The 10944-nt window shown below is 50.4% G+C and overlaps 5 protein-coding genes across 5 annotated transcripts; 3 read left to right on the top strand and 2 right to left on the bottom strand.

The window, feature by feature from the left end:
* Positions 1 to 27: 27 nt before the first annotated feature.
* Positions 28 to 1109, top strand: BDW47DRAFT_112890 (J-type chaperone JAC1). Its single transcript, XM_024814264.1, has one exon. The coding sequence runs from the start codon at positions 138 to 140 to the stop codon at positions 984 to 986; it is 849 nt and encodes a 282-aa protein (XP_024668062.1). The 5' UTR covers positions 28 to 137; the 3' UTR covers positions 987 to 1109.
* A 1049-nt stretch (positions 1110 to 2158) lies between these two features.
* Positions 2159 to 3163, bottom strand: BDW47DRAFT_112889 (uncharacterized protein). Its single transcript, XM_024814263.1, has one exon. The coding sequence runs from the start codon at positions 2520 to 2522 to the stop codon at positions 2271 to 2273; it is 252 nt and encodes an 83-aa protein (XP_024668061.1). The 5' UTR covers positions 2523 to 3163; the 3' UTR covers positions 2159 to 2270.
* Positions 2897 to 5346, top strand: BDW47DRAFT_84008 (uncharacterized protein). The gene is made up of 2 exons (XM_024819995.1): positions 2897 to 3204; positions 3459 to 5346. Exons 1-2 carry the CDS (start codon positions 3179 to 3181, stop codon positions 5047 to 5049), a joined length of 1617 nt encoding a protein of 538 aa, XP_024668060.1. The 5' UTR covers positions 2897 to 3178; the 3' UTR covers positions 5050 to 5346.
* Positions 5347 to 5363: 17 nt separating this feature from the next.
* On the bottom strand, positions 5364 to 5906 carry BDW47DRAFT_120665 (uncharacterized protein; the record flags this gene model as incomplete). The annotated part of the gene is made up of 4 exons (XM_024815522.1): positions 5364 to 5484; positions 5639 to 5666; positions 5707 to 5781; positions 5828 to 5906. The coding sequence occupies 4 exons, from the start codon at positions 5904 to 5906 to the stop codon at positions 5364 to 5366; spliced, it is 303 nt and encodes a 100-aa protein (XP_024668059.1).
* Positions 5907 to 8858: 2952 nt separating this feature from the next.
* BDW47DRAFT_120664 (tellurite-resistance/dicarboxylate transporter family protein) lies at positions 8859 to 10016 on the top strand (the record flags this gene model as incomplete). The annotated part of the gene is made up of 1 exon (XM_024815521.1): positions 8859 to 10016. One exon carries the CDS (start codon positions 8859 to 8861, stop codon positions 10014 to 10016), a length of 1158 nt encoding a protein of 385 aa, XP_024668058.1.
* Between the last annotated feature and the right edge of the window lie 928 nt (positions 10017 to 10944).

Genomic DNA, 10944 nt, shown 5'->3' with positions numbered 1-10944 from the left:
CTTCATCTCCCTCACCATCTGACTGTATTTACGACTAGCATTGCATATCCACGGAGACCTCGTCTGAAAAACTACATTTTACGAATTCTGTTTTGTATACAAATCTGCCATATTCCCGACTCCTCCACACACCCGACATGAGCTCTTCCATGCGCGCCCCGAGACTGCTCCAGCGGCTGTCTGTCCCGCGCCCAGCAGCCGGTTCTTCGCGGCCATTGCTATCCAGAGCATCCCCAGCTCGCCAGACATGCTGTACACTCTGCCAGTTCCGATCGCAGACCTCTCCTCGCCACTATGCAACGATGTACCAACAAACGCGCCGTCTAACCACCACCGCACCCGCCGCATCCCCCGCAAACAACAGCACCGCCACCAACACCAAAGAAGACATCAACGCAACCACATCCACCCCCACCCCCGACATAACAAACTACTACACAATGTTCCCGAACACCATCCCAGCCGGCCCACCCCCAGCGTCCCCCTTCGCGATCCCCATCGCCGACCTCCGCCGCGAATTCCTCAGCCTCCAAAACGTAATCCACCCCGACAAATACCCGCAAGGCGCCGAGAAGCAGCGCGCAGAGGCCCTCTCAGCGCGCACAAACGAAGCCTTCCGCACGCTGGCGGACCCGCTCTCGCGCGCGCAGTACCTCCTGCGCGAGATGCACGGCATTGACGTCACTGCTGAGGATGGCGCGTCGAAGCATGCGCTTGATCCTGAGACGCTGATGGAGGTGATGGAGGTGCAGGAAACGATTGAGGAGGTGGGGACGGCGCCTGATGCGGAAGGGACGATCGTGCAGATGAAGAAAGAGAATGATGAGCGGGTGAGGGATTGTGTGGAGGCGCTTGGGGAGGCTTTTGATCGGGGCGATGTTGAAACTGCTAGGAAGGAGTGTGTGCGGTTGCGGTTTTGGTATAGTGTTGGGCAGGGATTGCATGAGTGGGAGCCGGGGATGACGGAGATTAGACTTGTTCATTAGGTTTCGATCTGGTTGTCTAGATGCATTTTTATAGATTAGTTGTTGGATTGTCTATGTATGTATGACTTCTTTCTCTCACACTATAGTCAATATAGGGCGCAGTCATTATACCGTCGTCCTTGGCAGGTCGTTATAGTTCCAGCTCTCTTACTCACCTACAGTTACCTAACATCTAGCACTTCATATACTACTCCCCAATCGTCAAACCCAGTCATGAGACACTCCATGTGTTGGAGGAACTCACTCCCAATATATCAAAACGAACCCTTTCCTCCCATAAAATCATTCCCAGATTCTAAAACATCATATCAATCTTACCCAGCGCAGTATAAAAATTGGAACAACCTAGTATAAAGCTCAATATCTAGTCACTCACGTGACCTGACAGCAAGGTGAGCATTGATTGGCCCCGCTCGGACACGGCGGGCAGATCGGTGGGGCATCATTCCTCAGGCTCTCTATCTATATCCTCGGTGTATATAACCATCCTGTTGCAAGAGAACGAGATAGGCCGTTTACAAAGTGCAAAGTGTCATCATATATGTCATTGGAGTAGCTATACTACTGTTCATACACTACGTAATCTAATACTCTCAATTTTCAGATGTTCATTCCATTAAGATCTAGATATAGGTACACACGCGGGGTCTGCCAGGCACTCTACAGCCGACGCCATGCGCATACATACCTACCTAATTAGTAGGGAAGCGCCCAAAGACTAGCCGTAAAGGGGGCTACAGAACAAGTATGACATCTTCTTTATAGTTACATGAACTAGCTGGTTCATAGCTGACCCCGTCCATGTATTAAGATTAGGACGGTTGGGGGATAAACAGCCACGTGGGATGGCTCTATAGATGTTTTTTTGAGGGTAATTTCTAACAATTTTATCAAATTACAGTAATCGTTTGACTTGCTCTGTTTATGGTTTATTTGGTTATCTTCCTTCTTGGGAATATGGGATCGGGAACACCTTGTATCAATGGGGCAGGGCTATATTTACTGTGTAGGGTTTGTGGGTATCTATATATATAATGTTGTTTGGTTTGATGGCTATTATTGCTTGACAGTAGAGATTACTGGTAAACTGGTGGCTATACTAGGATTTGATTATTATTATTTCGATTATATACACATATATTGAAGTAGCACTACTTGATATAGATTATATATATCATGGTAGTATTAGGTTGAATGATGGAATCATCATACCCTAGAGATACTACCATATGCAGGGGTTGACAGTTCTTCACCCACGCTACCTCGAACCGACTCAACGTGGACTCATTTCCTATCCATTAGCATTATTATCATGTTTGAGCAAACAGACCGCTCCGTCCACCGATAGGACAAGACTGTTGGGTTGGCAAAGAAGGCGGGAATAAAATCCATCGGGCAACAATCCCAGCAGCCACCTATAGGGTTGGGCAGTACAGTGGAGACCCCTGACCCAACCGCCCTAACAAACAGAAAAAGTAAAAGAAAGCTGCACCTTTGATCCCCGCAGTCGCTCGCTCGCGTGAGGGAGCTTTGCATCTTGGCTGGTTGATGATGAGCTGTTCAGTGAGTGGCATGGCCTATGGTATGTTTTTTGGAGGGGACATCCTGCCCCGGCCCCACTAAACATCTGCCAGCACTTCCCTTGAATGTTTCCCCCAAGTTTGGTCTGTCGACCTTCTATCGACTCTGCAGTTGCACATACATGCGTTGAATAAGAAAAAACCCATCAATCAAAGAAATTGCACGGATCGTTGATCGAGGCAATCTCCGAGGTCACCCGGTGGCTGGGGTTGCTGTTTTCTTTCTTTCATGCTCTTTGGGTGAGGGTGATAAGCACGACCAACCTGTTGGCATCGTCACAAAAAAAGCTAGCGGTCAACTCGCTTCAACCCCATCATGGATGCACACGTAGCACACTATCGTGACCCCATTAGGGGGTCGGCTTTCGCGCTTGGAATAGCTAAGGCTCGGTCCGTCATTCCAGGAAGGGGGATAAGAGGACACTGCGCTGTGCTTGACCTCCAGGGGGTGGGGTCGCAAGATTGATGTTTAGAAGATATAATCCTAACTCTCAGTATATCAGTACATAGTAGACATTCTCTAGTTTTGATTATTTTGCGAATCCTCGCTTTTGTCTTCCTTTTCTTCAACATACCTTGGGCGATAGCCTAAGGCGAGCACAGTGACCGCCAATGGCGACCGGTCGAGACTACCGAAGGTGAGCTTTTTCTTTCTCTATTATTATAATTCTTCTCAGATTTTTTCGGTCTTATTTTTCTGCCTTCTTTTTTTTTTTTTTCTTTTTCTTTTTCTTTTTCTTTTCTCTTTTTTCCTTTTGACTAGCTGGCGGCTGTGGTTGTCGCGGTTATCGTGGCTTTGAGACTGTGCCCGCGACATCCATTGCACTGCAGTCGAATCAAAATCATAATACCGACCTCAACGGTGTTGTCACTGACGCATCGAATGAAACAGCATCGTCTATTCGCCGCCATTTACCTTCTTGGTCGGTCCCCAACACACTAAACTCACAGTCCAGTCGGGTCTCGCCCAGCATGTCTCCCAACCATTGGATCATTTGATGAATGGTCAGACCCGCGAGTCAAAACACCATATTGCCGTCCTGGAGGAGGAGGATGTCGAGACCTTTGTGGCTTTTTGCGAGTACGCCTACACGGGCGACTATACTGTGCCGCCACCCGGGTCTCGTGAGGAGGAGCTGGAGATCCCTGTGGTCAGCAACTCCTTCGACAGTCACACGGGTGTGCCTCCCTTTGTGCCGTCGCCCCCGAACTCGGGCGGCTTCTCCGACAGAGGAGGGGATGACTGGGCCGGTGAAGAGTTTGATCCTGGCCAATACCCGTCGCAGACCGTTGAGGCAGAGGCAACAACAGGCCAGTATGACCTGACGACCGAAAACCCTGAACCGACAGGCGAGGCGCCAGAAGACCCGGCGACTGCGACAGTAGAGTCTGCCGAGCAGCAACACCCAACTGCAGAGAGTGACCCGCAGGACAAGAATGACGATGCGCGGGGCCCCCAAAACCAGGTCAAGACAAGCAAAAAGAACAAGAAAAACAAGAAGAAGCAGAAGGGTGGTGCATCAGCGGAAGATCCCGGCTCGAATTTGACGCCCCCCACCACGCCGCCCCCCGAGAAACCGAAGGAGGGATTTGAGGGCCAACCCCCCACTGCTGAAACCGCCGAAGTATCAGACGAATGGGAACGATTAACGGGGGCACCTGGTGCCGCTGATCCCGAAGAATCTGCACAGCCCACCGACGTAGCTGAACCGGAGGACCTCGAGCAGTCGGCACCCATACCGCCAGAAGACGACACCGCTGCGCACCCCCAACAAGAGGGGGATGAAGGTGAGTGGAATGAGCAGACTCAAGAGGAGACAGGTAGGGATGTGAAGGGGCCCACCAGACCCCCAACGAGGTCCTTCATCGACTCGTCTTTCGTCAGACAAGATTTCTCCAACCGGCACGAGACGGGAATCAGCCTCTGGGATGAGTTTGCAACCATCGACTACGTTGATCCTCGCAAGTTCAGCACTAGACCGCCGAGCTCGTTCTCTGGTCACCTCCAGCCGAGCGGATCAGACCTCCCATATCTCTTGTTTCACGCCAAACTCTACGTGTTTGCAACCCGATATCTGATCCCCGCACTGGCGCAGTTGTGCCTCCGGAAGCTGCATCGAGACCTTGTGTACCTCGGATTCCCCGAATCTGCCACCGACAGGTCCGACCCGGAGCAGATGATCCTGACCAACACCAAGGCTCGCATGGTGCTCGACCTCCTCCACTATGCATACACCAAGACGACCCGCCTCGAGCCGATATCACCCACTTCGGCCACTCAGCTGCGGGACAACGAGCTGCGAAGGTTGGTCATTCATTATGCAGCCTGTAAAGTGCGGGACCTTGCGGAGTTTTGTCCTCCGCTGGAAAGAGAAATGGGATACACGTGGACTGGCTTCGAAAAGCCCTCGGCGCGGGGCCTACGTGGGCTCCTGGACACCACGACGGAGCTGGCGTCAGATTTGGTGTACCGGATGATGTGAATGGCTTGTTGGTTTCTCGCCGCTTCTTTGTCTTTTTCCCTTTTCTCATTTCTCCATGTCTTAATTTTCTTTTCTTTTCTTTTTTTTCCCCCCTCATCGATTCTTTTCTCTCCCAATTTTTGCTGTTCTTCTCTTTTCTCATTGTTTCTCATCGGGCGATTTTTCTTCCGTGACGGTTTTGATACTTCCGCCCCCTGCATGTATATTCAACCTCGTACAGAGCGATCACATAGCACCCGCATATATATGCATGGCCAGGTGTACGGAGTAAATAAAAACATGGCTTACAGGATATCAGAAGCATGTAATCTTACTCAAGCATAGGAGACTTGTGGCGGATGGAAGGGTAGACGATCCTCGGGTATGCCTGCGGCTGATTTTCTTGCGTGATCCAATTTGAAACTCTGATTTGCCAAAGGAGCACCGTGGGGGAATCTTAAAATGTTAGTGCTTTGCAATAAAACCTGGCAGGACCAATTGAACTTTCCCTCATGCGCAGTGTGACATGGATTAAGTTGGCCTAGGAGACGATCGTCTCGGTTCTGAAGATTTCGAACTTTTTCACCCGCCCCACGTCTGCATGCAAAACTCGTTTAATCTCCCATAGAGACACCTTCCTGAATAGGGTGATGTTGTTGTAGCTCTTGTAGCTGAGACTGGGCCGCCTGTAGAATGATCCCATGTTGGATACGATCATCACGTAGAGTTCTTCGTCGCTCATGCGACCGCCTTCTAGACCCACAGACCAGCCAATGACGCTGTGATTCCCCGCAATAACCGCGAAAGCCGGTCTCTCCACCTAGCCGGCATGGGTTTGGGGAAAGCGAAGCGAGAATGAGGTTAGGTCTAAAAGCCATTCGCAACAGGGGTGATTGCAAGTTGTCATCCCAGCTTGCCGATGTCTAGAACTTGCTCGATGCATTCATTATGAGAGGACGTGGGATGTCGAGAGGAGAAAGCGCGAGAAAATTTGTGATGAAACCATTGGCCATACCCTAATTTCCGACTCAACTCGGGTTCACATGCACATGATCCCTTGTTCAAACCAAGTTTGATTTACAAGGTGAGAACGGGCCTTAAACTGTTGTTGTAGTGTTCCGTCCGATCCATTGACCATCCTGCCGGAGATGAAGCAAAAAAGACATGCCCAGATAGGACACAGCCGTGCGATTTCGCCAAGACAGATCACATCATTGACAAGGAACAGAAACAGGGTGGGTATGGGTAGGTTTTGAGATAGGACCTGGGGGAGGGAATGACGAGGTCGAATCTTCCGTGATTCGGAGCCAAGAGAGACTCTTGGCCTTGGCATATGTATACCTGTGGGACGGAAGCTATTCATAGATGGATTGGTGGCAAGGGCATGATAAGAACTGCAGGTCAGTGGAATGGCGGTATGAAGAAGTGGCGAAGTGCAGAGTGGCAGAGTAAACAGAGAGAGCTAGGCATGAGATCGTAAGTTATTCATGATGCCTAGATTAAGGGCTGTTGGAGTGAGAAGTGATGCCATCCGCAAGCCACCCGTGATCCACAAATTACTAGTATGGATGACCCTGGGGTGAAATGGAGCACGATAAGGCTCTTGGAATGGAGGTGCCTGGAACTTTGAATGCGAATTAGAATCAGTGAAGTCGCCCGGGCGAGAAAATGGAGATCCTAAAAGTCTTGGAAGTCTGGGAAGACATGGTGTTGTTGATTTTGGGCTGCAATGTAGAGAACGTCGATCCACTATCACCTCACACAGCCCATCTTGGCAGACGTTTTATATATAGATCAGATCACATTCGGCGATGAACTTCCAACATTGGCGATTGAGTCAGTAGGCAACCCATGTAGAGAGTCGGGCGCGTATCCCAACAAATGAGAGAGTGAGGTTTACGAAAAGTGGAGAGCAAAAGGAGGAAAAGGGGACGAGAAGAAGAGACAAAGAGAAGAGCTGAGATAAGAAAATAATTATGTCACACATTGTGCATCCATTATCCATCATGGATAATTCCATCTTTTTTCCATCTGTCTTTTTTTTAAACTTCATCTTCAACCTCAACTTCATCATCATCTTATTCTCTCCTTCCTTTCCGTCACTTCCGTCTCTTCCATCTGATCCATCTCTTCCGTTTTTTCCGTTTCTTCGAATCCCCTCACCTCCTTTTCCTTCCCATCACCCCTTTTACTTTTTCTCCTTATCAGTAAACAATCACAGCCACTCGCCGGAAAGCTTGGCAGTGGACCTTCCCGTGGATGATGCGTCGTCGATCTCCCTCTTGGCGGACTGTTGTTGGATTAAACGGCATGGGCTTTTCCACGCACGTTGCACGTCCTCCGACTGGCTCGTACCTGATTAGCCTTTTAGAGCCTAACCCTGCTCCCGTGGACCCACACGGCTGACCCATCATCAACCCGGCATTTCTTGTCCTTCGTTCCTTTTAAAACCAAGACTTCGGGCCGATATGGGTGCCCGCCGACTTCCGCCCTTTCAAAGGGGCCCGGCCTGGTGGTTCTTGGCGATGGCGATAGTGCCGGCTGGGAAGGATTTGGGCTAAAGTCTGGAAGGAAAACATGATTCCCAACTTGAGGTGTTCCCGAAATGCATTAAACTTGGTGATATGGGAGGACCAGTTTCGATCTGGCTGATCGGACTGGTCAGTGAGTCGATGACTGGAAGACCCTCGGGAAAATTTTCTGACAGCATCGTAGCCATAGGGTTCTTAGGGCAACCCAATCACTTTTCCCCTAATGATCACGCTGAATCCTGTGCAAGGCATCTGGACTACAGTGGATGATAGCTGTCGTGGTTCCGACCCACCACAGGCTCCAGAATTACCATCCATGGCTTGGCAGATGTTGTCTGGCGTCGCCATCGTGAAGATCATGAACTATCTCGACTCTGTCCGAGGGTTGCCCCTAGGCATCGTCACCTCACTAACGACTGCCGAGAAATGATCCACCGCATCCTCTCACCCCCCGTGGATCCCTGGTCTCTGATGTGTTCCTAATGTTCCCGTCCCCTGTGGGATTTTTGACCCTCTTCAGCGATAATCAGAGTTTCGTATGCATGTCGCACAATGTCTAAGCCAACCATGGCTGATGTGTGGCTCTTGGCGCGCCCACTAGAATCTCGACTAGTGACGATTGATATCAAGGAAGAGGACAGGCTCCTGTGCAATATTTGCCCCCTACACTTTGATCCATGCGCGTGGGGGTTTGTGTCAGAGTGCATATATGGACGATGCCCACCACCCTGCAACTATTCTCTAGTTGATAGATCTCAATTGAATACCATTGGCTTCATCTGTTCTCGACCCGCCTCGACTGTCTGGTCTTGCTTTGCTTCTCATCCTCTCATAGTTTCACGTTTGTCACGTTGACTGCTGCCCTACATTCGTGTTGCCCACTTTTCATTTGACTTTCGTTTAATTCCTTATCAATACTCTGCTACCTGGTTTCAAATTGATCGAGCTGCAGGAGATCCGTCGCTTATCGATTTCTTGTTTTGTTTTGGCACACCGTTTTGCATCCACTTCGGAGGTATACGGTTCTGATCATTTTTGTCCAGTGGTGGATCGTTTCTTCTGACACCACACACTCCATCTTCAGCGGTCTCACCGGATTGTCATTCGTTGATATATATTGTCCTTCCTTCGTTCATCATGTTCTATTCTCACCAAACCCCCCAGCCGAGTCCCTTACCAAGTCCTATACCAAGCCCTTGTCCCAGTCCTACTCCAACCATACGTTGCAGCCCAGCTACCAGCCCTCACAACGCCATGTTCCCTCACAACACCATGTTGGAAAGCCAACAGGTTCCTCCTATGTCTTCCCATTCAAATGCCAGCATGCTTGATCATGGCCTGGAGAAGAAGCCCATGCATGTGGACTTCCGGGAGCGGCTGCGGCATTTCACTTGGGCCTGGTACACCCTCACAATGAGCGGCGGTGGGTTGGCTGTGCTTCTGGCCGCCCAGCCCAATACGTTCCCAGGGTTGCGGGAGATTGGACTGGCTGTCTTCATCATCAACCTCTTCTTCTTCGTTGTACTTTGTTCGGCAATGGTCGCCCGATTCGTCATCCACGGCAACCTCCTCGACTCTCTCCGCCACGAACGCGAAGGGCTCTTCTTCGGTCCATTCTGGCTCTCAGTCGCCACCATCATCTGCGGACTATACCGGTACTTTGGAGAGGACGCTGGAGAATCCTTCACTCTCTTCCTCCAGGTCCTCTTCTGGCTCTACTGCGCTTGCACATTGCTCACGGCCATCATCCAATATTCGTTTGTCTTCTCCTCCCACCGCTACCGCCTCCAAACCATGATGCCCTCGTGGGTTCTACCGGCCTTCCCTATCATGCTGAGCGGCACCATCGCCTCCGTCATCGCCGAGAACCAGCCCCCGAGCTCCGCCATCACTATAATCGTCGCGGGGATTACCTTCCAGGGCCTCGGATTCTCTATCTCCTTCATGATGTACGCCCACTACATCGGCCGGCTGATGGAGTCGGGCCTCCCCTGCAGGGAGCACCGACCGGCCATGTTCATCTGCGCCGGGCCCCCGGCCTTCACGGCGCTCGCTCTCGTCGGCATGGCCCAGGGTCTGCCGGAGAACTTCCGCCTGCTGGGCGACGAGAATGCCCTTGTCGAGGGTCACGTCCTCGAGCTGCTGGCCATCGCCTCAGGCGTCTTCCTCTGGGCCCTGAGCCTCTGGTTCTTCTGCATTGCTCTGATCGCCATCGTCCGCAGCCCACCCACGGCCTTCCATCTCAGCTGGTGGGCCATGGTCTTCCCCAACACAGGATTCACTTTGGCTACCATCACCCTGGGCAAGGCGTTGAACAGCCAGGCGGTCCTGGGCGTCTCCTCCGCCATGTCCGTCTGCATCGTGTGCATGTACCTCTTTGTGCTTTTCTGCAACGTCCGCGCTGTCATCCGCAAGGAGATTATGTGGCCTGGCAAGGATGAGGACGTTTCTGATTAACTTACCACGTTTCCCGTTAGGAGGCCATGTTGCCTCCAACCCCCCATTCTCCCTCCTTTACACCTTTCTCCTCGATTATATACCACTGCGCTCACTTGCCCCTTTCTTTTTGTTCTGCGTTGCGTTGTTTGATTTGACATGACGTTTTGTTCGGCTCTATAGATTGATTGTTTGGGTGCACACTGGCACGGCGTTCGGGATACCATACAGCGTTCGAACATCGGCACTCTGCTTGTTATTATGTGTGTTCTTTGCTGTTGTTTTTTCATCTCAACTTGCATCTCACTGTTACTTGGCCTTGGCATACCCCTAATTGTTTTCTTTGTCTTGTCTTTGTTCTCTTTTGCATCGCATCCATCCAGACTGGCATATTGTTCTGAGAGTACTACGTTAAAAGTGTTTTTTATTTTTATCCAATTGTTAGCATATTCGGTTTTCCACAATGTTCCTATTTAAAACGTAGATTATAAACGTATCTTGAGAAAAAAAAATCACCACACGGCTACAAAAGATATCGTGACACTTGTGCTTCGTGAGTAACCAACTATACATTGAGACATCATATGAACAATACCAACCGTCTACAATTCATCATACTCTACACTACTACGGAGTACTTCTACTACGAAATAGAAATACATAATAGATATAAACAAAGAATAGATAAGGAAACAAAAGCACTACCCAACTAGCGCCCCCTTCCCTCCCCCCTTTTTTACCCCAGGCCCATCAGATCTACTACCCAGTGGGCCAGTCCGAGTACGAAGTACGGAGTACACTCTAGAAAAGAACAATATCCAACAAGCCAAGATAGGCATCCCCCTTGTAGATCAGATCGCAGACCCATCCTATTTTCCTGGGTGATAGATGATAGACGCAGCGGAATCACGCCAAGAAGCCAAGAAGCCAAGAAGCCAAGAAGCCAAGA

The sequence above is a fragment of the Aspergillus candidus genome, assembly GCF_002847045.1.
Source record: "Aspergillus candidus strain CBS 102.13 unplaced genomic scaffold BDW47scaffold_71, whole genome shotgun sequence".
In the NCBI taxonomy this organism is placed as follows: domain Eukaryota; kingdom Fungi; phylum Ascomycota; class Eurotiomycetes; order Eurotiales; family Aspergillaceae; genus Aspergillus; species Aspergillus candidus.
This window is presented reverse-complemented; position numbering and strand designations above follow the sequence as displayed.